Here is a 27,463-nt window from a genome sequence, read left to right as displayed (position 1 = left end):
AACTTCTAATAATAAGATTTTATAAACGTGTTAAATATAGTTTGTTGTGAGCTTATTTAATTTTCACTCCTATTTCAAGCCAGTGGATACGCCATCCAGTAATGTGCATGCCTTTCCTTGAATGTAACCCAAGTTTGAACCCCAGCTATGCCACCAGGGGAAGCTCTGGTGCCATAATAGCTCTCTTTCCCACTCTATCTGAAATTAAAGCAAGACTCTAAGGAAGGAGAGGAAGGGAGGTTGTAGAGACCAGGGAATCCTGGTGTATGATGGTAGAAAAGGACCAAAGTTGGGGGTGAGGGTTCTACAGATACATGAGGAGAGAAGAAATCGTATCCATGTGTTAACAACTGTACTATAAACCATTAGCCCCTCAGTTAAAAAAAAAAAGACTGGCCAGGCAGCAGTAAAATCATACATGCATGAATGCAAAAGGCCCTTGCAGTGCAAACCTGCTTCATTTAATCAGCTTTATATTAGTAACACAATGAAGAAATTGATAATAAAGCAATTGAAAGGCTGTTTTTTTCTACTTAAAAAATTCAAGCTATAAAATAATTTCCCCATTTTTTTTTTTCTGTGTAGGATAGTATGGAGTTGGTCCATAAACAGTCAAAAGCAGTAGCTGTGACATCTATGTCCTTCCCTGTTGGAGACGTCAACAACTTTGTTGTTGGGAGTGAAGAAGGTTCTGTGTACACAGCATGCCGTCATGGCAGGTAAATGGAAATTGGAATTTATGATTAGTTAATATTCTCCCTTGAATAATCTCATTAAAACAAATTGTTCATATTTAAAATGTGTTCTAGAACTTTGGTGGTTATCTGTGATGGGGAGGGGTGGCACAGAGCTTTGATGGTGGGAGTAGTGAGGAACTCTGATATATTATAACTTGTAAATCACTAATTAATAAAAAGAAATTTAAAAAGAAATTCTGTCCTAGACAGAACTCTCTCCTTAAGCTACATGTTATTTGTGACAGTTACTTCAATGTAAATATTTAACATGAAGGCATCAATGCTTTCTAAAAACAAAAGGTTATTTGTGGATTAGGCTATCTTATGGATTTCATAGATTTGTGGTGTGTTATGGTTTGTATATGTGCCCATGCTCACAAAATTTAATGGTAGTAAGTAGCATTCAAAGATAACAAATATGTTTATGCCACATGCTGACTTTTAAAACTGTAAGGTTTTCAACCATTTTCCTATTCTGATTTATTTAGCTTTGAGCTTTATTTCACTTCTCCTGATAGTTGTACAGTAATGTCACGTATCCATTTTAAATCGACTAGTGTTTCTCCTGCTGTTCAACCTATTATGAGATTGTCCAGCTGGACCTTATCAATTGCTCACTTTAAAAAAAAAGTGTCCAGGGAGTCGGCGATAGCACAGTAGGTTAAGTGCATGTGGCACAAAGCACAAGGACTGGCATGAGGATCCTAGTTTGAGCCCCCAGCTCCCCACCTGCAGGGGAGTCTCTTTACAGGCGGTGAAGCAGGTCTGCAGGTGTCTGTCTTTCTCTCCCCCTTTTTATGTTCCCCTCCTCTCTCAATTTCTCTCTGTCCTATCCAAAATGACGACATCAATAACAACAACAATAACAACAACAACAACGATAAAACAACAAAGGCAACAAAAAGAAATAAATATTTTTAAAGAAGTGTCCTAATTGCATTTCCCCCTCCCTTTTTTTTTATTGTAGAGGATGGGGGGGAGGGAGAGAGAGAAAGACACCTGCAGACCTGTTTCACTGAAGACACTTCCTTATTTTTTTTTTTTTTCATGTTCATGAAATAGCAAAGCTGGAATCAGTGAAATGTTTGAGGGACATCAAGGACCAATCACTGGCATCCATTGTCATGCAGCTGTTGGAGCGGTGGACTTCTCACATCTTTTTGTCACTTCATCATTTGACTGGACAGTGAAACTTTGGACAACTAAGGTATCTAAAAAGATGTCTACTCCTTTGCTCAGGTTTCCGACACAACGTGGTGCTCTAATACAGCACAGGAAAGATGAATTGTTTTTTAATAGCATAGGAGGATTTACTGATAGCACCAACCTGGTAATGAGTGACTAGAGGTAGTTCTCATTAAAATGTGCTGCCCAGGGGGCCAGGCAGTGGAGCACCTGGTTATGTGTACACATTACAGTGGCAGGGTTCAAGCCCTCACCCCAACCCACAAGGGGAGTCTTCATGAGTGGTGAAGCAGGGTTGCAGGTGTCTCTTTCTCTTTCCCTTTCTACCTTCCCTTCTCAGTTTCTTTCTGCCTCAATCCAATAATTAATTAATTGATTAATAATTATAAATATAAGAACATTATTTCCCAGCTGCAGGAGAAAAACTTCACAAGTGATGGAGCAGTGCTGTAGGCATCTCTCTCTCTTTCTCAGCTTCTCTCTGTCCTATCCAGTTAAATAAAGTTAAAAATAGCTTTTAAAAAAGAATGTGCTGACAAATATAATAACCCACATATAGCAAAGGACCATTCTTCCTGCCACTTCAGATTGTTCAGATGCAGAATTATTCCCCGAGAGAACTGAGGGGAAAAACACATGACTATCTCACATAGCATTTCATATAAATGCCATACAGACCAGAACAAATGTGTTTTCCAGAGACCAGTTAGTGGTTTGCTCAGTACCACAGTGGCACACAGAACTGATGGAGTAAAAAAAAAACAGAAGAAAGACAAAAACTGATAATATAATAGGTCTTATATAATAAAGGTATACGTAATAAACTTGTATCATTTGGAAAGTATTGCATAAAGGAATGAATTCATATGGGTTTTGTTTGTTCATCACAATATATAGTTTCATTTGGTTTTAATAAAACTCGGTTATTTAAAGAAAATATTAACTTAGGTTTTACAGTATTTCCTGACCCTCTACCAGCTCCCAATAAATGGGACAGAGTCCTACTCTTTTGATAATATCTAGGAAAATTCAGGTAGGAAACATAACTTCTTATCAGTGGTTGTTGTAGCTTCTCTGATACCACATTAAAATTAAAGTGCTTTAACATCACTGTCTAGATTTTCTAAAATATTATATTGTTGGCAAAGTGGCATATTCTGGATATAAGTTTTTGGGCAAGGCGAATGTTAAGTTGTATACTTTTGTCCCTCCTGACATAGTGATTTATAGATATAAGAGAACTGGGCAGTGGCAGATCCAGCTAAGCACACATGTTAACAGGCAGAAAGATTCAAATTTAAGCACCCTTTGTCTTTCTTGTAAGGGAAAAGCTTCATAAGCAGTGAGGCAGGTCTGCAAGTATCTGTCTGATTCTCTCCCTTCCTGCCTCCCCCTCCTCTCTCAATTTCTCTGTGTCCTATCAAAAGAAAAATGACCTGAGAACAGTGGACTCATAGTGCTGTCAATAATCCTAGCAGTGCAAAGAAAAAAAAGATAATTTTGATTGTTAATAGGGGTATATAGTTCCACACCACTTCACAGTTCTGTGCCCCCCTAATTATATACTTTTCACAAGTTCATCCTTCTTATCCTAAATATTAACCTTTTGAATAATTTATCATGAGACACAGTTTAGATACCTGATTTGTGTTTTCATTTCTTTAAGAAAACCTAGTGGTCTTAAGGGATGTCCTTCTCTATTATTAATACATTGGATTGACTTATTTATCAAATTCTAGCCTCAGAAATCTGAGATGAACTCACTGTTAACTCTTATTCTTTCCTGATACTATCTTTCCATCTACTATCAAGTGAGAAAACTTTTTTCTGAAAATTTGTCTTCTGTGAATTGGGAGATGTCTCACCGGGTAGTGTGCACACTTTACCATGCACAAGAACCCAGGTTTAGCCTCTAGCTGGCACATGGGAACCCCTGCACAGGGGAAGAAGTTTCATGAGGGGGAAGCTGTGCTATAGTATCTCTCCTCTCTCTGACTTCTTGCACTTTCTCTCTCCCTATCTCTCTCACCCTCTGTCAGAGAGTCAGAAAGGCAAACAAAAAACAAGTCCACTGGTAGCATAACTGTGCAGAAGCAGAACCCTAGCAATAACTTTGTAGGTAAGTATGGAGGGAGGGAGGGAGGAAAGGAGAAAGGACAGAGAAAAAGAAAGAAAAAGGAAGGAAGGAAAGGAGAAAGCAAAAATGTTTGCTTTTTCAAGTTTAGCAATTTCAGATTTGAAATAATAGGGCTAAAAATAGCACTTACCTGAAGTCTAATAAAATAAACAGAAAAAGTATATACCACTGTCTGGCCTGTAATAAGCACTTAGCAATGTTCTGTTCCTCCTTATCACCTTATTGGGGGTCAGACAAGAACCTAAATGCATTTGATCATTGGTTTGTTTGTTGTTGTTGTTGTTTTTGCATGTATGCATCTTGAATTTTTGTTCTTCTGGAGTCAGACGCGCTACCGTTGCGCCACGAGGTCCACTAATTTTTGTTCTTCTAATGATATTTTTTGAAATATTTTATTTATGTATTTTAATGAGAAAGAAACAGAAGTCAAGACCAGGGCACTGATCAGCTCTGGTTTATGATGGTGCAGGGGACTGAACCTGAGAACTCAGAGCCTCAGGCTTGAAAGTCCTTTTGCATAACCATTGTGCTATCTCCCCAGCCCATGAGATTTATTTTTAAAAATTGGGAAGAGGTAGAGGAAGATTATACACAATCTTGCTAATAAAGCTAAAGGATGATGCAGAATTAGAAACACGAAACTATTACTCTAGAGACTTTTGGCTGGATTTCTGAACGGGCTTTTACCTTAGTAGTACATTATATGGACACAGGACAACATTGTATCTTTGTTAGGTTGTTAGCCAGATATCTTTTGCAGTAACTGAAAAGAGTATTATATCTGTTTGATTTATTGTTATTTTTAGTATCTCTCTGTTGCCAGCCTTCTTTTTAGCTTCAAAATTGAGGCTTCTATCCTTACATATATTAACAGGAGAATTGAGGGGTTTCCTAAAGAACATTTAGGAAAATATCTGTGATAACCTAGTGGTTGATTTGTTCGTACTATTTCATAGCTGGTTGATTTGTTGTGTTGTTGTTTGGCTTGTTTGTTCTTTTTTTTTTATTTGCTGTAATTTAACATAGGATAATTTATGGATAGCTGTGACAAACAGGCTTTTTTTTTTTTTTTTTTTTGCTAGTTAGACTAGTGAGTCATTTCTTCTATGAGTTTCCTAAAGAAAACTAATTTATTCGGGGACTGGGTGGTAGCGCAGCAGCTAGTTAAGCGCACAAGGCACAAAACACAAGAGCCAGCATAAGGATCCTGGTTCGAGCCCCAGACTCCCCACCTCCAGGGAGGTTGCTTCACAAGTGATGAAACAGGTCTGCAGGTGTCTATCTTTCTCTCCCACTCTCTAGCTTCACCTCCTCTCTCAATTTCTCTCTATGCTATCCAACAACAGCAGCAATGGCAATAATAACAAGGGCAACAAAATGGAGAAAATGGCCTCCAGGAGCAGTGGATTGGTAGTCCAGGCACTGAGCCCCAGCAATAACCCTGGAGGCAGAAAAAAGAAAAGAAAACTTAATTTATTCATTCAATAGTGATACATGTCTGTCCCTTTACCACCCCACCCCCTAACAAACATACATTCCTTTCCAATCTTAGTGGACAAAGGATGAACCAACTAGATCAGAACCTTCTACAACTTTTTATCAGTAGACTTACCCTTTATTCTGAATTTTCTGCATGTAAATAGTTGTTTTCTTTCTTTTTTCTTTTGCCTCCAGGGTTATCGCTGAGGCTTGGTGCCAGCACTATGAATCCACTGCTCCTAGTGTACATTTTTCTTTTTTTTTTCTTTTTTTTTTTTTTATTGGATAAGACAGAGAGAAATTGAGGGGGGGAGATAGAGGGAGAGAGACAGATAGACACCTGCAGGCCTGCTTCACCGCTTGTGAAGTGATTCCCCTGCAGGTAGGGAGCTGGAAGCTGGAGCCAGGATCCTTGTGCGGGTCCTTACGCTTTGTATGGTGTGGACTTAACCTGGTACGCCTCTGCCAGCCCTGCACATGAATAGTTCTTTTTTTTTTTTTTTTTTGCCTCCAGGGTTATCACTGGGGCTCAGTGCCTGCACTACAAACCCACTGCTCCTGGATTGTTGTTTCTTCCATTTTGTTGCCTTTGTTGTCTATTGTAGTAGTAGTTGTTATTGCTATCATTGTTGTTGGATAGGATAGAGAGAAATCAAGAGAGGAGGGGAAGACAGGGGGGAAAGAGACACCTACAGACCTGTTTCACTGCCTATGAAGCCACCCCCCTGCAGGTGAGGGCTGGGGGCTTGAACCAGGATCCTTGTGTGGGTCCGTGTGCTTCATGCCATGTGCACTTAAACTGCTGCGCTATGACCCAGCCTCACATGAATAGTTCTTTAATGAAGGATAGAACAGCAGCAACATTCTGAGTACACATTTTCATACTTGGCTATATTGTGATTCCCCATTGTCATTATTTTGATCTTGGGTATATACTTTATGGTTAACTGTGCTGCCAAGGAGTGAATATTGTCTGCGTGCTCTCTGATACAATAATAGTGAATAATAGGAAGAGTTTTAAAATATTTTTTATATAAAATGGGAATACTGACAAGACCATAGGATAAGATGGGTACAATTTCACACAGTTCCCACCACCTGAACTCTGTATCCCATCACCTCCCTTGAAAGCTTTCCTGTTCTTTATCACTCTGGGAGTATGGACCCAGGATCATTATGGGGTGCAGAGGGTGGAAGGTCTGGCTTCTGTAATTGCTTCTCTGCTGAATATTGGTATTGGCAGGTTGATCCATACTCCCAGCCTGTCTCTCTCTTTCCCTAGTGGGGCGGGGATCTGGGGAGGCAGGGCTCTAGGATGCATTGGTGGGGTCAGGTTGGCGTCATGGTATCATCTGGAATCTGGTATTTGAAAAAGCATTAAGATATAAAGCAGAACAAATTGTTAAATAATCAGGAGCCTAAAGGCAAGAATATTGCAGATTAAGATTTGAGAGTCTCCATTTTGGAAAAAGCTAGTAGGTCTATTCTAAGGGGCCCATGATCCACTAGTTTTTGTCTGAGCCTGATAGCTAATATACAGGTGGACCCAAGATATTGTCTGGGGAGATGGTGTCACAGTTGGAAATAGGACTAGAAAGCTGGATCAGAGAAGAGAACAGTTCCCAAATATGGGAAAGTATATAAATATTGTTAACTGTAAACCTCATCGATTTGGTCTGGGGCCCATATTTGTTGCTGGAGCCTGTGTAACCTCTGCATCCTTGTAGGTCTGAACTTCTGAACTCACATTCTAGTCATGACTAGGAACATTCCAGGCTGCACTAATTTCAGAGTATGTTGCCCAGCCTCCCTTCAGTGAAAGGGACCATCCCTACCATTGTTGATCCACACTGAGGGCAGGGTCCTATAGGAGTCCACAAAGGGGTCCATTATGTTCCTGATGGAGATGACCAGTGACAGTGGCGAGAGGGATCTGTTAGAGGTCTAGGCCCATCATGTCTATATGGGAATCCCAGGACTCCCAGTGTCACTTTATAAGATACAGCTATATGTAAATAACATTAAAGGACATAAATTTTGGTGAGGTCTTGTATGATACAGTGAATCCTAAAAGTGGGATTTTCAAAGTTAACCCAATTGCCAAATAATTTGGTTACAACAATAACTGTCTATTGTTTTCTTAAGCCCTAAGACAGCAGAACCTTCCCCACTCTCTATAAAACCCATATTTATCCCAGTCCTGGAGCCTCTGGGGAGGAGCTCGCTCTCCTGCGTGCTTCTTTCAATTCATGCCAACTGGTTCTGCATCTTCTGATCTCAACCTGTACCACCTCAGCATGTTTCACTTCGGCCTGTGTCTAGAGATGTCAGGCACAGAATGTCAGCCCTCCAGCTTCATTGCTCTGGTGAGATCTTTCCTAGCTCATAGGACTCCCTGATTCTATTTTGGGTGGTGCACTTCCTAACAAAGCCTCAGAACCTAGACCAGGGCCCATGAGGTAGGGCTTATGTACACATGTATCCGGAAGTTCGGGGAAAATACACCTTAAAGCAAAAGAGCACAATAGTTTGCGGTCAGTCAGAGAATGCACCACAGAAGTAGAAAGACCTAACAGAAACACCATCAAGTACCTAATCAGTTAGCTTCTACTTAGACCTAGATCTCCACCTCTACTACCTATTTCACTTCCCTCAATCACTCCAAGGCTAACCTTGTCAAAGTAAGGGCTGCAAAAGCTGGGTAAGGGCAAGAGACCACCACACTTCAGTGATGGCTGGTCACTACCACGCCACCCCATCACCCAGGACCCTAAATATTCTTTTTTTTTTTTAGAAGTTCAGATTCCATTTTAGGATTTTTTATTTTGTTAATCTTCAGTAAAGCACTGGGACTTCACATATGTGCAACACTGCTGCTTGCAGGCCAGAATTTTTATCCTCTTAAATTCAGTCAGAAAGAGAAATAAAAGGAAGAGAGAGAGAGAGAGAGAAAAAATAGCACCTCAGCTCCTGTCCACCATCAGTGGCTGCGCTTCCCTCATAGCCAGTGCTATGGTGCATCCATCTGGTCCCAGAATTCAACTCAGGGCCTATGCACAGCCAGGGAAGCACTGAACTGGTGAGCTGTTATTGGTACTACTGACTCATTAGAGCCATTAAACAAGAGAGAGGTGGAGCCCCTTGGATGTGATTGGCAGGCATCCTTAGCACACTACTTGCTATGTCACCGGAACTGAATTTGATGTAAGCAGACCTCTCTTGGTGCTCTTGACTCCTAATTTTTACTCTGACCCCTTTATTTACTTTCTGCTCTTCTACCTTCTCCTCTTGGAAGCTGATGGCTGGAGAATGGGCTTATGGCAGAAAGTAATGCATGCCTGCTCAGGTTTTTCCTCTTTCATCCAGTGTACCTGAAAGTCAAGCCATTACCTCGGTTTTGACAACCTAGTGAAACTGCTGATATTCAGTACCCCAAAAGAGCCTTTTGTTTTTTTCTTTTTTGCCTCCATGGTTATCACTGGGGCTTGGTGCCTGCACTACAAATCCACTGCTCCTGGTGGCCTTTTTTTTTGATGTTGGATAGGACAGAGAAAAATTGAGAGAGGAAGGGAAGACAGAGAGGGAGAGAGAAAGAAAGACACCTGCAGACCTGTTTCTTCACTTGTGAAGCAGGCCCTCCCCCACAGGTGGTGAGCCAGGGGGCTCTAACAGGGGTCCTTGCGCCCATCCTAGCACTTCACACTATGTGCGTTTAACCCCATGCCCTACCGCCGATGCCTTGAGCCTTTTGTTTTTTTCATTCATTTACTTATTTTACAAAATTATATGTCAACACACCATTCCCACCATCAGAGTTCTGAATCTTCAGTCTCCACTGCAAGCCACTGCAGTTCCCCCAAGGTTGTAGACAAGGGCCAACCATCATCTCTACAACTATCAGTCTACATTTATACACAATTGTCCCCTTTTTCCTCCAGATCCAATTCTCTCATGACAGCCTTACTACCTCCATATGTCCCTCTCCTTTTCCTCCTCTCTCTCTGGGTGCTGATGGAGCTGGAGTTCAGAGCCCTCTTATCTTCTTCCTCCTACCACTTCTCCCCCGCTGGGAGTCTGGATCAAGGTTGTTTTTGGGCTGCAGAAGGTAGGGGTTCTGGCTTCTGTAAACCTTTTGTTTTTTTTTCTATAAGCTGTCTCTGGTCCCCATTTTAAGCATTCTAAGCCATCATTTTCACATTAATCAGTTTAATGGTCATTAAATGCTTTGCTCTGATGCCTCTACTTTTTAAGTGCTTTCTGGCTCTGGGATTGAGCCACCATAAGCTAGAAGAAAGATTCACTAGAAATTATTTCTTTGTGTTGTTTAAAATTTGCTTCTGTCCCAATAACAAAACAACATTCCTTCTTTTTCTCACTTTGTATAAATTTTCTAAAATACCCCTAAAAGCTTCAGTTTGGTACTGTAACAACTTTAGTTTAAAGTAATTATTTTTCAGCCAGCTTCTAATTTTTACCAAGTCAGGAATTTATAATGCCAAGCAATGTTCTGGGTCATCAAATTTTTCTCATTTTTTGAACTTCGTTTGCTATTTTTTTTTAATGAAGATTAACATAGATGATTTTCCCCATAATGGTGAAGCTTAGACCATCAAAAAAACTTTATTTCTAATATATTTGGGAGACACTAGTGCCTCTTCAAAATGCCAAATTTGAAAATTCACAACAGAAGCACTTAGGTGAGTCCAAAGAATTGATAGGAAAAAATATGTGAAAAGTGAAATCTTCTTAAAGTAACTTAAGGATTCCTTAACAGCGTGGATATTAGTGACTCAGGAAGTGGCACAGTAGGTAAAGCATAGAACTCCAAAGCATAAGGTCCCGAGTTCTTCTTTTTTTATATATATATATAATTTATTTATGGTATTTCCCCTTTTGTTGCCCTTGTTGAAGGTCCCGAGTTCTAACTCTAGCATCTCACAAGCCAGAGTAATATTCTGCTTTTCTCTACTCCCTTTTCTCCCCCTCATTAATAAATATATCTTTTTAAAAATATTTATAGAGCTTAATTATGGGTAGATCTGACACATTAACTTAATAGTTCTACCACTATCTGACACATTTTAAGAGTAACCTCCAACAATCATGTCTTATTGTGGTCTGGGAAGTGGCACAGTGACTACTAGAGTATTAGACTTAAAAGTTGAAGTGCAATGATCAATCTCTGGCATCTCTCTCTTTTTAAAAAATATTTTATTTAAAAATATTTTTTAATTGTTTGGGAGAGAAATTGTTTTAACATATGCACAGCACATTCTAGCCCCAGAACAAATGCCTGTCAGAACTATATTTACTATGAAGTGACAGAGTTTAGGCCATTAATGTGCTAATTCCTTAGAATACTAGGTTATTTTCAGACTTTTATAGTTTATATCTTACAGTCTAGTTTCTGTTATAATATATTATGCCTTAAATTCCCTCCCTAATTTAATAGCTTGCCCATTTAATTCTCAAAAGATTACCATTAATAAGGATAAAATGTGCAAGTCCTTTGAAGTTGGTTGGCTGGCTTTTATGGAAGTCTAACTTACCATCCTCTGTGTCATTACTTATCTTAGCAACTTAATGTTAGCCACTCTTCAGTCTGTCCTTTGCATATTCATCAACTGTTGTTGGTCTGTGAGAGCTGATTTAACTAGGAAGTGCTGAGTGGAACTAACAGACTACTAGACACCCATACATTGGAAAAGTCAGTGTTTAGCACCATAATAAACAAGAAGGGGGAGAGGGGGAGGGAGAGGGAGAGGTTAGTATATTAACTTACACTGAGAAACAACTGCTTGAAGACTCAGGTACTCTTGCTTTCTAACCATCTTTTTGTTTCCCTATAGAGAACCCATGTAGGAAGCCAAATTATAATCAGAAGACTGCTTAGTGAGCAAGGAATTGGAACAAAAGAAGTTTTTAAATTTGAATGTCTAATGGCATCAAGCAAAGATGACCTAATTCACTCATCTTGACGTAGAAATACTCTTGCCTAGAGTGGCAGTTCTCAGCATCATTGGTTGAGACTCTTTCCTGAACAATATTTGAATTAGCGAATGTCTTATTTTTCTTATAAGACTCTACTTTTTATTTCCATTTTTAAAGTGTGTGTGTGTATGAGAGAGAGAAAAAGAGAGAAAGAGAGAGAGGGAGAGAGTGAGAGAGAGAAATAGTACCACTATGCTCATTTATCACTTTCTGTCTATTTTATGTGGTGCCAGAAATCAGACCCAGGACATGAGGTCTACCTTTGAGCCACCTTCCTAGTTGTATTTCTATTATTTTTAATTGACATATTCTTTCTCATAAAACTAATATTTTATTCAAGCTACATCCCTACTTCTTACCTTGAATTTTTTAAATTTACTTATTTTGAGAATGTGGGAGGAAGGGAGAGAAGTAAGGAGGAAAGAAAGAGACCACAGTACCAAACCTTCCTTCAGTGTGGTGGGGATCAGGCTCAAACCTGGCTCCCCACCTGCAGGGGAGTCGCTTCACAAGCTGTGAAGCAGGTCTGCAGGTATCTGTCTTTCTCCCCCGTCTTCCCCTCCTCTCTCCATTTCTCTGTCCTATCCAACAACAACGTATCCAACAACAAGGACATCAATAATAACTACAAAAATAAAACAACAAGGGCAACAAAAGGAAACAAATAAATAAATAAAACACTATGGTGACTACATGTTAAAATGGAAGTGCAATAAAATATTTGTTCTTTAGTCCATGACTCCCAGTAATTCTGTCATGAGATAAATTACAGGGACTTTTTCTAGACTGAATTAAATACCATAAAATGTTGCCATACCTGTTGAATGTATGTCATAATTTGACTAAGCCTAGAATCTACTTTTCTGTTTCAGAACAACAAGCCTCTGTACTCATTTGAAGATAACTCAGACTATGTCTATGATGTTATGTGGTCTCCCACTCACCCAGCCCTGTTCGCCTGTGTGGATGGCATGGGGAGGCTGGACTTGTGGAATCTCAACAATGACACAGAGGTAAGCAGAAAAATTACAAAGATTGCACTAAAAATAGAAAATTGGAGATGTTTTGAGTAATCTTTGAAATCCCTTTTTTTTTGAATATTTATTTTATTTATTTATTCCCTTTTGTTGCCCTTGTTGTTTTATTGTTGTAGTTATTATTGTTGTTGTCGTTGTTGGATAGGACAGAAAGAAATGGAGAGAGGAGGGGAAGACAGAGAGGAGGAGAGAAAGATAGACACCTGCAGACCTGCTTCACCGCCTGTGAAGCGACTCCCCTGCAGGTGGGGAGCCGGGGTTCGAACCGGGATCCTTATGCCAGTCCTTGTGCTTTGCACCACCTGCGCTTAACCCGCTGCACTACAGCCCGACTCCCTGAAATCCCTTTTATTCTAAGGAATTTTGAACAGGATTTATGATTGTAGCTTTATCACAAAGAAGTCAAATAAGCTTTCTTCTCTAAATAATAAACTGCATTCTGGGAAGAACTTAAGGGACAAATAATGTGCCAAGATCACTGGGGTATTTCCTTTTACTTTTGAAAAGTACTATCACGTTTCTAATGTCCTGGCAAAGTCTCATTCATAATACAACTGGGATCTTTTTCATTTATAGTTTAGAAAGCAGACAGTTTCAGGCTGTTGAAGATTGCTGACCTTAATTCTGGATTTCTAAATTATCTCTTAGCCTTGATAGAATTGTGTGTCATCCATAAACATAAGCTTTAGTCTTAACCTGGCTTACTTGTCTGAAGGTAAAATGTATTTTGATCACTTTTTCCATGAAGGATTGAAAACAGAATGTTAGTGTTATTATAAAATTCAGCAGTGTGGACTGTGGAGACAGCATAATGGTTATGCAAGTAGACTTTCATGCCCGAGGCATCAAAGGTTACAGGTTCAATCCCCAGTACCACCATAAGCCAGAGTTGGTAAAACAAAAAATAAAACAAAACAAAAATTTAAATTAAAAATAAATGTCAACACAGATATCATCATATTTCCTAATTACTGCACTAAAATAATTTCTTAGCAATGAAACTTAATTGTAGGTATTAGTTATTTTTAATCATATGTACTTTAACCAGCTTGGTGAATCTTAAAATGTTCTTAGATTTCTTTGTTACCATGGTGGGTAAGAAATAGTGATAGCACTTCTCTCAGTAGCAGTTTTTGAGGAGAACATATCTTAGTATCCTCTCCTACATCAAGCTGTTTCCCTCATTTCTTATTGTTTCTTGTGAAGTGTTTTATCTGTCCAAATCCTCTGAAATAAAAAAATAGATGGTTAGAAGGTCAGGAATTTTTTTTAAAAAAAAAAGTCAGGAACCCCACCAATGTGTCCTGGAGCTCAGCTTCCCCAGAGACCCACCCTACTAGGGAAAGAGAGAGAGAGGCAGGCTGGGAGTATGGACCGACCAGTCAACGCCCATGTTCAGCGGGGAAGCAATTACAGAAGCCAGACCTTCCACCTTCTGCAACCCACAATGACCCTGGGTCCATGCTCCCAGAGGGATAGAGAATGGGAAAGCTATCAGAGGAGGGGGTGGGATATGGAGATTAGGTGGTGGGAATTGTGTGGAGTTGTACACCTCCTACCCTATGGTTTTGTTAATTTATCCTTTCTTAAATAAAAGGGGAAAAAAAGTCAGGAAAATTTATATTTTAAAATGTAAGACTTTTGGGGCCAGTTGGTGGCACACCTGGTTGAGCACACATACTACAATGATCAAGGACCTGGGTTCAAGCCCCCTGGTCCTCACCTGCAGGGGGAAAGTTTTACGAGTGGTGAAACATGGCTGCAGGTGTCTGTCTCTCTCCCAATCACCCCATTCCCTCTTGATTTCTTGCTATCTCTATCCTATAAATAAAGATAATCTTAAAAACTGTGAGACTTTTCAACATTATATTAATAGTTTGAGAAGGAACTTTCAGCTTTTCCTAGAGGAAAAAAAGAAGTTCTAACTAGGTTATTGGATTTAATACATATTTCTAGTTATATATACACCTATGGCCCCAATTTTAACTTCTTAGCTTAGGGGTTGTTATTAGACATTTGTAGTTAAATGACAACTATCTTATAAATCATTACTTCCCCGATCAAGTAATATAATTAAAAAAGAAGTAGTATAAGAAGAAATTTGTGGTTATAATTAAATTTGGATCTTTCCTATGATTCTTAATTCAAAGAATATATAAATATATTTTAAATAATAATTTTTGGCATTCTAGGGATTAAATCAATTGTCTAAGAGTGACTGGTACCAAAAGCATTATTTTAAGTCAGGTTTCAGGAAAAAAATTAATTCTGTTGTGTATTTTGTCTGAGTCAAACACCAAATGTTTGTTTTATATACAACTAATAAATCTTTTACCTCAGCATAGGAGTGGCACAGTGAGATTCCAAGGAACTGGTGCCAGTGCTGGTGCCATCTTCCTAGCCTGCTCAGACAGGGAACAAAGAGCTTAGGAGGGACCCATAGTGCTTCTTCAATATGAACTATTTCTAGAAACAGTGGGTAAATCAGAGGTTTCAGTTAACAGAAATGCAAGCTACAAGAGTAATTTCTGGCCTCTAAAATTGAAGCATAATCTGTTTATGAGGAGTTTTGAAATGTTTCTTTTAAGTGGGGCTTTGGCCATCTGTTTTCAAATAGCTTGACCTCTGAAAGAAGTTAAAATAAGAAAGAATCCTTTATTAAAGAGAAGATCTTTCAAAATTATGTCCCTAGTCATGTGAGAATTTCTAATAGAAGTATTTCAGTTATTTTCCCAAACCATTTTCGAGGGTTGACTTATAATGTCATTCATAGTGTATCACTGAGCAGGAAGAAAGTTGGGAAAATTCTTTATCTGTTTTCATCTTTCTTTAAAAAAATAAAAAATGTAGCCAGATTGGAAGTACTGCTTTGCATGTTTATAGAAACCCTGATGAAACTTTTCATACTGTCCTGTGTTTTAAATGACTTTAGGTACCAACAGCCAGCATTTCTGTGGAGGGTAATCCTGCTCTTAACCGTGTAAGATGGACCCATTCTGGAAGAGAGATTGCCGTGGGTGATTCTGAAGGACAGATTGTTATATATGATGTGGGAGAGGTATGGAACTCGTTGCCTGTCATTTTGACACATCTCTATAGTTTTTACAGCACTGCATTGACAGTATCTTTGTAGTTAAAACTAGTCTTTGAAATTCACGAATCATCTAAGCCACATAGTTGTAAAAATAAAACTGACTTTGCACCACAGAAAGATGAATTTTCCTTCTAAACTGGGTCTCCTGTTCTCTATGTAACAGATTTTGAGGGCAATATCATATGTTTGTAGTTTCTAGTGTATTGAAGCATGCATTGCTGAAGGTAGAAGTTTTTCTTTTAAGGTAGAAAACTCTTAAGCAGAAGAAATTTGGAGTTATAGTTTGACTTTGGAGGCTTTACAGAACTGATATTGAGATAAAATATTTGTTTGGATCAGATAGTAGAAACCAAAAGTGGTGTCTTTTGAAAGTTACCCAATGACTGTGTGAAACCTGACTCATGACTCCTGGGCTTTGTTTGAATCTCTCTGTCATTGAATCCATCAGGATGACTTGTAGCACTTTCATCTTTACTATTTAAGTTGGCTGTACACAATGCCAAGGATTTGTTTCCTGACTAGTGGCTTGATCATATATTTTTTTTCTATCCCTTCTGATTTCCCATCCTCTTTTAATACCCCCTCAGCCTTTCACAATTGGATGTGCAGGAGGGAGGTAGATTAAATCATTTAGAACAAACCAATTGAACCATCCACACAGATGAAAATGCTCTGTAACTTCACCATCTACAATGTGATAGCTACTAACCACATATTACTATTTAGCACTTAAAATGCGGTTAGTACAACTAGATTTTTTAGTACAACTAAATTTAATACAATTTAATTCAACTGAATTTTATTTTTTAATTTACATTTAAATGGTTCCATTGTGGTTCCTAGTTACCATATTGAATATCATTAATCTAATCATAAGAGTGGTATGATTCAGAAGCAGGAAAATGCACTGGCCACACTGAATGATTTGTGTTCTGATATAACAGTCATACTTTTCTTAACAACAGTTCTTTTCCCTTTTTTTCCCAAGTCATATAAATTTTTTAATTTTGTGATTAATAGTAATTAACACGATTTTAAGATTACAGAGTATAGTTCCACACTGCACTTACCACCGAAGTTCTGTGCCCCACCCTCCCAGTCATAATCACCTTCTCATAGCCTGGATCCAGTTGGGTTATTTCTGTTTCTTTGCTTTGTTTTCAAGTTCATGAGTTCTAGTTCTCTAGACTCTCCATATGAGTGAAGTCATCTTGAGTTGTCTCTTTTTTCTCTAGACATGATCACCTCCAATTCCACCCACTTAGTCCCAGGGAACACAGTATCTTTTTTTTTTTTTTTTTAGAATAGTATTCAGTGGAGTATATATCTCATAACTTTTTATCCAGTCATCTGTCAGTGGACATTTAGGCTGCCCACTCTGGCTATTGTGAATAATGCAGCTATACGCATAGAGGTGCATGTGTTGCTTTAAATTAGGGTTCTCACACCCTTTGGATAAATGTCTAAAAGTGGTATTGCTGGATCACAGGGTATTTCCATTTTTATTTAAGGACTTTTCATACAGTGTTTCAAATAGGCTTCACCAGTCTGTTTTCCTACCAACAGGACAGCAAAGTCCCTTTTTCTCCACAGCCTCACACCTGTCATTTCATGTTTTGTTGATGAAGGCCATTCTCACAGTTACTAGGTGCAGCATTCTTCATATTTCTTTCTTTAAAAAATATGTATTTATTCCCTTTTGTTGCCCTTGTTGTTTTGTTGTTGTAGTTATTGATGTCATTGTGGGATAGGACAGAGAGAAATGGAGAGAGGAGGGGAAGACAGAGAGGAGGAGAGAAAGACAGACACCTGCAGACCTGCTTCACCACTTGTGAAGCAAGTGACTGCCCTGCAAGTGGGGAGCCGGGGGCTCAGACTGGAATCCTTCCACCGGTCCTTGTGCTTTGCGCCACCTGTGCTTAACCCACTGCACTACCGCCTGACTCTCGCCTTTCTTCGTATTTCTATAGGCCATGTACATTTCTTCTTTAGAAAACTGTCTATTCACTTTCTTTTTCCCACTTTTAAAAGAAGACAATTATTAAAAAAAAAAAAAAAAAAAAAGGTTAGCGTGGGAGATTGTTAAAGTGTTGGACTCAGACATGAGGTCTTGAAGTCCTAACCCTGCATCACATGTGCCAAAGTGATGCTCTGGTTCCTCTCTCTATCTCTCCTGCTCACTCTTTTCCCCCACAAATAAATAAGGTGTTCTTTTTTTTTTCTTTTTTTAATTTGGTCATTGGACTGCTTTCATGAGGCAGAATAATTTTCTCCAATATCAAGAACAGTCATGCCATGCTCAAAAAATATTTATATGAAACCAGTTCTTATAAATTGTGCTTCGAAAACTATTTCATACAAAAAATGGTACAAGTAGAGAAAAATGGTACAAGAAGTAGAAAAATTTTAAGGAACCCCTCCTCTGTCGCAAAACCCATGAGATAGTGCACAGAAGGTATATTTACAAAGAGTTACTGTTATTCTGTCTTGCACTGATAGAGATTATGGCAATATCCCTTCCAAGGCTGTCACAACACACTTTACAAACAGTATCTTTTGTTTCAAAATGTTGAAGATCATTGTTCTAATCCCTATAATTATGAAAGACCATTTAGGTCAGTGATTACTTTTTAGTAGAAATTATTTGAAAATAGACTGAGTAATAGTGGGGAAGATGATCTTTTATTTCAGTGTACATAAAGCATTGTCTTTCTTTTAACAGCAGATTGCTGTCCCCCGAAATGATGAGTGGGCACGATTTGGACGAACACTTGCAGAAATTAATGCAAATCGAGCTGATGCCGAGGAGGAAGCAGCTACCCGGATACCTGCTTAAGCTCTTGGAAGAGGAATATGTAATCCTAGTGAATCTGGGGAAGACTCTATGTAGAGCATAGGACTATTTGCATGCTTTTGTCTAAATGATAACTATGAAGAAATTTAATGGAACAACCTGTGGAATTAATTTAGCAAATGAATCTTCCAGTGTCCCTTTTTATATAACGGGCATCTTGCTTGGGATTTGTGTCATTTTTACTACAGCAAATTGACTTTACACATTGCAACCCTTTCTGAATTCTTTATATAGATGTTTATTTGTTATTACTCTTTTTGAATTATTTTCAAGGTATGACACTATATACAGTTATTTTTAAAGCACAGTAATTAAATAAGTTCTGTGAATTTTAGATAACCACCATTCCCTATCATTCTGATAACATCTTACCAGCCATATATTAGGGATATTGTTTATTCTTAGCTTTAGCATCTATACATCTGTCCCAAGTTCTCTTCTAATATTCTTTTCCTTCTTTATAATCCACATAATTATAAATAAAAAATATGTGTTAACTTAAAACTTTTTCATTTTGATATTTACTCTGCATAAGTTTAATCTTTCCGTATCTTTATAATAAAGTATCTTTTCCATATCTTTCTTAAGCTCCTGTTGTAAACAGCAACCTCAAATCTCATAAAGCTTACTGCCTGAAGATAGTGTGTCATACAGTCTGTATAGAGAAAGCTGTAAAACGACTATAGTACTTACTTCCTTTTTGTTCCCTGCTGGTAAAAATCACTAAAAAGGGAGGAAAGGTACAGTATATTGTAGATTTCCCAGTACATTATGAACTGATGTTTAGATAATCTCTCAGTGAGAGAATTTCTCCTAGGTTAACTTTTGTTTTACCCTCATGTTTCCTCTCTACCTAAAATATATTTAGTTTAAAGAATAAGTAGAAAGATGCCTATTAATTGTCACTGATGGAGATTGCGATCCACATGAGCTAAGGGTAAGCCCACCCTTAAGACAAACTGGTTTCATGGTTGTGAAGGAAAAATGCTTAAATAAAATTTACATTGTATCCAGTCCACTTCTTCAGATGCTATTCCAACCCTGTCTACAAACCCAAAGGTTAGTGACAAGTATCAAGAACTAATGTTCAAATCAGCATTTTCATTTAAGGGGAAGGATTGTGTTCAGATATTGATTTTATCCATTTTAAAATGTCCCTTTCCACCAATACTGAATGATCTCACTTATAGGTGGAACGTAAAGGAAAACATAAGGTGAAACTTGAACTGGGTGTGACATACTGCAAAAACAAACGAGAACTCAGAAAGAAGGGACGAGGGCAGGATGAAGGGACATTGGCATCTTCTGTGTCTCCTTGGCACCAGTCAGGGGTGTGCCTATTTGTTTAAAGACAAAACTGTCAATATTGATAGAAAAGTCTTTTGACAGATTAAACTGACTAGAAAAATATGGAGTAGGTCTTTGTACTCTTAGAATTGTAACTTTATATTTTTGAAAATCATCAAGTTATGTAAACTCTACCTTATTTGTTACCAGGTATGCTTTTGCTGAACAGGTATAGCTTTTTGGCGAATTTCTTATTTTGTTGTTATTTTCTTATTGGGATAAGAAGTGGTTATCCGTTTTTTTGTTTGTTTTTTAATTAACTGTATTGGGCAGTTAGTGGTTTACAGTATAGTATTTAATGCATAGCTAAAGCCTGTCCTCTCCATTTGATTGGTGTCTAGGAGAAGCAACAGAACCACAGTGTCCTTCCCTTTCTTCCCCAGAGTCCTTTGCTTTGGTGCATGTTTCAGTCCAAGTTTCACCTTGTGCTTTTTCTTACTGTTCTTTGTTCTTACGTCCGGCTATAAGAAAGATCATTTGGTATTGGTCTTTCTCTTTTTGGCTTGTCTCCCTCAACATGGTGCCTTCAAGTCCTAACCTATTGCAAAAGAGGTATCCTCATCTTTTTTAACAGCTGCATAGTACTCCATTGTGTATATTACAACAACTTCTGTTGTTGGGCATCTGAGTTACTTCCAAGTTTGAGCTATTACAAACTGTGCTGCTGTGAATGTTAATTAGTATGCATGGGTCTTTTCTGATAGGTGTTTTTGTTTTCCCTGGGTACATCCCTAGGAGAGATTGCTGGGTCATAAGGTGGGTCCTTTTCAAGAGTTCTGGTGAATCTCTAGATTATCATTCACCATAGCAGCAAAAACAATCAAATATCTAGAGATAAACCTAACAAAGGACATGAAAAGCCTTTATACTGAAAGCTATGAGGCACTTCTCAAGGAAATTGGAAAAGATACAAAGAAATGGAAAGACATCCCATGCTCGTGTATTGGGAGAATTAATATTGTCAAAATGACTATTCTACCCAAAGCAATATACAGATTTAATGCAATCTCTATCAAGATCCCACCAAACTTCTTCAAGAGCAGAACACAAGATACAAAAGTTTATCTGGAGATTAATAATAATAAAATACCCAAAATAGTCAAAGCACCCGAGGGAAAAAAGCAAGAATGGAGGCATTATGCTTCTAAACCTCAAGACATACTAGCGCCACTATAATCCAAACAGCCTGGTAATGGAACCAAAATAGACACATAGAGCAATGGAATCAAATTGAGAGCCCAGAAATCAGCCTTCACACCTACGGACAACTAATTTTTGACAAGGGAGCCCAAACATCAAATGAAAAAAGGAAAGCTTAGTCAACAAGTGGTATTGAGAAAATTGGGTTGAAATATGCAGAATTAAAATGGACCACAAAATTTCATCATGTGTAAAAATTAACTCCAAATGGATCAAAGATTTAGAAGTTAAGACCAGAAGTGCTTACTACCCTTATGTTGAAGAAGCATTTTTGGTTTTGTAGACAACAATTAACTTGAAGTAAATTTCTGAAATGATTGTTGCTTTTATTATTGCAACCAAAGAAACAAACAGGTCATTAGTAGAAACTACTTACCTATGTCTAGATCCTATTGCCTACAAAATTTAGGAAGTCTCTCTATACAAATTAGTGTTTCACTAACACTGTAACTTACACCTGGGTGGAACTGATTAAAATCAAGGAAGAGAAATGTGCACTGAGCATAGTATTAGGGATGATCTTAGTCTTTCAGTGTTGAGAATATTGGTCTGTTTTGCACTAATAATGGCAGACTTAGAACCTCAAGGAAAGACTTGAATAAAAGTCAGATGGTAGGAAGCATATGAGTTACGTTTTTCAGTTGTAAAAGACAGTATTTTTGTTTCTTTTTGCCATGGTTGTTGCTGGGGCTCTGCACCTATACAATTCCTTTACTTCCAGCAGACTCCCTTTTTTCTTCTAGATGGAAAGAGAAAGACAGAAAGGGAGGACACCACTCCACTACTCAGGAAGCCTCCCCCTTGCTGTTGCTCCCATGTGGTGGCCACGGACACAAATGCAGATCTTGTCACATGGTTAAATGTGCAATCTACTGTTTGAACCTGGCCTCCAGGGCATTTTATTTCATTTATATTTTGCTTTATTTTCTGTTGTTTGTTTTGCCATCACTGGGGCTCCACTATTCCAGGCTGGTTTTTTCAGATAGAGGAAAAGATGCCACAGTTCTGAATCTCTCTTCAATACTGTGGGGGCGAGGCTGGAGCCCAGGTCATGTGCGTGACAAAACAAGCACACTAGCCAAGGGAGCTATTTTGCCAACTCTAGAGCAATGCATTTTTTATGTATTTATTTATTTTTGATAGGACAGAGAGGGGAGGGGAAGATAGAGAGAGAGAGATAAATAAACAGCTGAAGACAGGCTTCACCACTAGTGAGTCAACCGCCCTGCAGATGAGGAGCTGGGGGCTAGAACTGGCGTCCTTGCATGGGACCTTGCACTTCCGTGTGCCACCGCCTGGCCCCCATAAAAGTTTTTTTCATAACCATTATGGTATTTCCCTCCCCCCTCCCTGCCCCAATTTGTTTGTATATTTACTGTTTATTCATGAGAGAAAAAGGGAATGAGAGAGAACCAGAGCATCACTCTTAGGATTGTGATGCTAAACATTGTTTTTGGACCTCATGTTTCTGAGTTCAAAGCTTTATCCAATAAGTCACCTCAATGCATTTTTTTATTATAAATTTTTTTGCCATGGTAGCAAAAACTTTCTATAGTACTTTAATAGTATAGTTACATCAATATATAGATAGAAAATTATGTATTTTTAGTGAAAGAACCCTTCAAATGGGCATATATTGTGAGGTTCCACATATTTGACATTTTAGAAAAGGCAAAATTAAAGGAACAAAACACATTGGTTGCCAGGAATTAGAAGTGGAGAGAGGCTCTGGGGAAAAAAAAAAAAAAAGACCTATCGAAGATATTCTTTAGGATATTAAAAATACATTGTATGTTGTCTATGGTGTTTATAATAACTCATACATGTGCAAATATAAGCCCATGGTGCCTACACATGGGGAAGAGCCTGCAGTCTGGGAAATCCAGGCCATCATCTCCATGAGGGTCTGAGAGGATCGACCCTGATCCCCTCCTGACAGGAGGGGCAGTAGGCAGGTCCCCATCTGACCTCATGACCTTTTTTTTAATTTCTTTATTAGGGGATTAACATTTTACATTTGACAGTAAATACAATAGTTTGTACATTCATAACATTTCCCAGTTTTCCATATAACAATACAACCCCCATTAGGTCCTCTGTCATCCATTTTGGACCTGTATTCTCCCCCCACCCACCCCAAAGTCATTTACTTTGGTGCAATATGCCAATTCCAGTTCAGGTTCTACTTGTGTTTTTTCTTCTGATCTTGTTTTTCAACTTCTGCCTGAGAGTGAGATCATCCCATATTCATCCTTCTGTTTCTAACTTATTTCACTTAACATGAATTTTTCAAGGTCTATCCAAGATCGGCTGAAAACAGTGAAGTCACCATTTTTAATAGCTGAGTAGTATTCCATTGTGTATATAGACCACAACTTGCTCAGCCACTCATCTGTTGTTGGACACCTGGGTTGCTTCCAGGTTTTGGATATTACAAATTGTGCTGCTAAGAACATAAGTGTACATAGAACTTTTTGGGTGGGTGTGTTGGTTTCCTTAGGATATATCCCCAGGAGAGGGATTGCAGGATCATAGGATAGGTCCATTTCTAGCCTTCTGAGAGTTCTCCAGAGGAGGAGAAGGTATCTTATTAGTACCCTCTCCTACACCAAGCTTTTTCCCTCAATTCTTAGTGTTTCTTGTGAAGTATTTTATTCATCCAAATCCCTTGAAACAAAAATAGATAGTTAAAAGGTCAGGAAATTAAAAAAAAAAAAAAAAGGTGAGTCGAACTTCAGAAAAACCTCAGTATAATATGCTGTACAGCTTTCAGAGGCAGACCTCAGGAATATGTGCTGAAACAGCTTGCTGAGGAGAATGTACGTGCTGTAAAGGCCACCACTAGCTGCTCTTGACCTTCTCCCAGACTAGATCCAGGGAAGAAACTGCCTCATACCAAGAAAGCAAATAATTACATAATTGGGGGAAGGATCCAAATTCATGGGGAAGTTTGCCCAAAATTGCTGTATAAATATACCCCAATAAATGTATTCAGCATTCCATTCCGTCCCATTCCCTGAATGATTCCAAGGTTCTTTGCCTATGAATGTTTCGTTTCTTTCCCCCTCATTGAACCCTTGCAGAGCTGGACTCCCGCAAACATTCAACTTGATAGCGCTTAAAAAATAACTACGCCCTCACCAAGATAATAGAGGTAAGAAATCTTTGAAATTTTTAAAATTATTTTTGTCTTTATTTGAGAGATAGTCAGAAATTGAGAGGAAAGGGGGAGATAGAGAGGAAGAGAGACACCAGCAGCACTGCTTCACCACTTGCAAAGTTTTCTCCCTCCAGATGGGGACCAGGGGTTCAAACATAGGTCCTTGTGCATTGTAACATGTGTGTTCAACCGGGTACGTCACCATCTGGCCCCAGAAAGAGATTTTTGTCTTTCTGCTATCTTCTTGCTGATAAGCTAATGATCTTTTATTCTTTTATGCTTGGGGAGGGGGAGTTTAATCCCTGGGAATCTTGTTTTTGACTCTAAAGAGTTTGGGGGCCAAAGAATTATCTCAGCCTATTAGAGTACAGACAGAACTTGCATGTTTTGAGCCCCGAGTAATCTCAGGTTCCATTGCTAGCACTACTGTATGCTGGAGTTGAGCAGTATTCTGGTCTCTCTCGCCCTCCCTCCCTCCCTCTCTCTTTCATCTCATAACTTTTAAAATTTCTCCCACCTGCCTTCCCCAAACTTGCGGGAAATTGTTTAGCTAGCATTCTGGTTTAGAGATGCGTAGATCCAGGGGGGTGGGGTTGATGAAGGTGGTGCTACCAAACTTAAGAGAATTGCCCCAAGGGAAGAATAAAAGCATCCATAAAAATGGTCAAAAACATTCTTTTAACTACTTTCTTCCATCTTACTGACCACTCAAAAATGCTGTTGTACTCACTACAGTACATATTTAAAGCCTATAGTGTATTATATATTTTAAAGTATTTTTCCATTTAAGAAGTCAATTTTAGAAAAAGACCTTTCAACTGTAACTGAAATGCTAACTGGAGAGTTTCCGTAGTCATCACATTGTAGCGCTCTCCTCAATAGACTGTTGCTCCCAGAACTTTTGTTGGACTTTAGGCGCATAGATTTTTTTTTTCTACCTGACTGGTTCACAATTCCTCAACTTCTCAAAGTTGGAATAGATTTCAGATATTTAAGTTTTTTAGTATGCAGCTTCTAGCCACTGAGAGTTTCAACACAGCCAATCAGCACTCTTTTACAAACTTTTCTAAAATTACAGTATTTTGTGTTGTTAGTTTCATAGCAGGAATCTCAGTGTTAGCTTCTTAATATTCCATTACCAGTTCCCAGTCAGAGGATGGAACAGCTTGCACTCAGGTAAGCTTTCAAAAAGGTCTGTTTCACTTTGTGAGGTCTCTTATTCAGGTCTCTGGTAATGTATGACCCTGCCTCTCTGTTAATGCACTTGATTTGGTCAGAAAGCTGTTGGGGCGGTGATTGTGTAGAGTGTAGGACATATCTGCCCTGACTCTGTGACTGAAAATCAGGTACACCACCTATAAGGCTTTGATGGCAAGTAATTTCATCTTTTGTGAATTTTTGTACTGGATTGTTAAAAAAAAAAAAATTCTGAGGAAAGTAATAGAAATGCTTTGCAACTAAACCTCCCATACATAAGGGTGGTCTGGTATATGGGGGAGAGAACACTGGACACAAGCCCTAAGTACCCAGTACCCTCACAATCAGCAGTGTCACCTGGGGCAAGGGTCAGTATTCTCATAGGTGGCTATTAAGTGAGGTAAATATTTGCTTTCAGGGAAATTTACTACAGGTAGTATATAAATTGTAAAGTAATATAAGGGATTTTATATCATTCTGATTTATCTTTTAAATACAAGAATGAGCGGGAAGGTACCTTACCATGCTCAAGACAGTGGGCTCAAAGGCTGGCATCAAATGGGAGCACTCATGGATGACGGAGATGTACTGTGATGCCTCTCTCTCTCCCCCTCTCCCTCTCTCTCTTCCTCTCCTCTCTCTCTCTCTCCCTCTCCCTCTTCCTCTCCTTCTCCCTCCCTCTTCCTCTCCTTCTCCATCCCTCTCCCTCCTCTCTCTCTCTCTCTCTCTCTCTCTCTATATATATATATATATATATATATAAAATCAGAAAATTGCCCCACAAGGCTGTTGGCATCACATGTATGCAAATCTCTGAGTTCATTCTTTAGCACCAGAAAAAAAAAAGTTTGTGTGTGTGTATTTATATTTATATACAAGGACCCAGGTTCAAGCCCTCAGTCCCCACAATAAGGATGAAGCTTCACAAGGGGTAAAGCAGTGGTTCAGATGAGTTTCTCTCTCTTTCTCTACCTCCCCTTGCCTCAGTTTCTCTCTGTTCTTTCAAAAAATAAAAAAACATTTAAAAAGGGGGCCCGGTGGTGGCGCAGTGAGTTATGCACACATAGTGCAAAGCACAAGGACTGGTATAAGGATCCTGGTTCAAGCCCCTGGCTCCCCACCTGCAGGGGGGTTGCTTCACAGGTGGTGAAGCAGGTCTGCAGGTGTCTATCTTTCTCTCCCCCTCTCTGTCTTCCTCTCCTCTCTCCATTTCTCTCTGTCCTATCCAATAGCAATAGCAATAACAACAATAACAATAACCAGGACAAACAAAAAAATGGGGAAAATGGCCTCCAGGAGCAGTGGATTCGCAGTGCAGGCACCGAGCCCCAGCAATAACCCTGGAGGCAAAAAAAAAAAAAATTAAAAAGGGGAAGGGCCAGGTGGTGGTGCACCTGGTTAATTAAGCGCACTTTACGATGCACAGGACCTCAGTTTGAGCCCCCGGTCCCCACCTGCAGGGGGAAAGCTTTACAATTGGCAATGCAGTATTGCAGGTGTCTCTCTGTCTCTCTCCCTCTCAATCACCCCTTCCTTATTGATTTCTGGCTGTCTCTATCCAATAAATAAAGATAATTTAAAAAATAAAGATAATAGGGTTAAGCGCAGGTGGTGCAAAGCACAAGGACCAGAGTAAGGATCCTAGTTCCAGCTCCCGGCTTCCCACCTGCAGGGGGGGTCACTTCACAGGCATTGAGGCAGGTCTGCAGATGTCTGTCTTTCTCTCCCTCTCTCTGTCTTCCCCTCCTCTCTCCATTTCTCTCTGTCCTATCCAACAATGATGACATTAATGACAACAATAATAACTACAACAATAAAAAACAACAAGGGCAACAAAAGGGACTAAATAAATAAGTAAATATTAAAAAATAAAAAATAAAGATAATTTAAAAAAAGAAAAATTTTAAAAGGAGGGAGGAAATGAATGACAGGCGTGGTGAATTCATCATGTAGGTGATGAATCCCAGCGATAACCCTAGTGGCAATTAAAAAAGAAAAGACAGTTTTTGTAGTGACCTGTGCAATGTAGTGAAAGCCTATCCACT

General features: G+C 38.9%; 1 protein-coding gene across 5 annotated transcripts in view; it reads left to right on the top strand.

The window, feature by feature from the left end:
• The window catches only part of DYNC1I2 (dynein cytoplasmic 1 intermediate chain 2), a 55,721-nt gene extending 36,703 nt beyond the window's left edge, over positions 1-19,018 (top strand). For 3 of the 5 annotated variants that reach the window (XM_060177713.1, XM_007537797.2, XM_016194638.2), the window contains 5 exons: positions 586-719; positions 1,800-1,944; positions 12,402-12,542; positions 15,499-15,624; positions 18,383-19,018. In XM_060177713.1, the coding sequence (XP_060033696.1) occupies positions 586-719; positions 1,800-1,944; positions 12,402-12,542; positions 15,499-15,624; positions 18,383-18,496 (660 nt within the window). In that variant the 3' untranslated portion in view covers positions 18,497-19,018. The remainder of the gene's footprint in view (positions 1-585; positions 720-1,799; positions 1,945-12,401; positions 12,543-15,498; positions 15,625-18,382) is intronic. The other 2 variants (XM_007537798.3, XM_060177715.1) reach the window with 1 other exon arrangement.
• Positions 19,019-27,463: the final 8,445 nt, after the last annotated feature.

This window comes from Erinaceus europaeus, chromosome 18 (genome assembly GCF_950295315.1).
Source record: "Erinaceus europaeus chromosome 18, mEriEur2.1, whole genome shotgun sequence".
NCBI lineage: Eukaryota > Metazoa > Chordata > Mammalia > Eulipotyphla > Erinaceidae > Erinaceus > Erinaceus europaeus.
The sequence above is the reverse complement of the archived record's forward strand: the minus strand, read 5'-3'. Positions and strand labels throughout refer to the sequence as shown.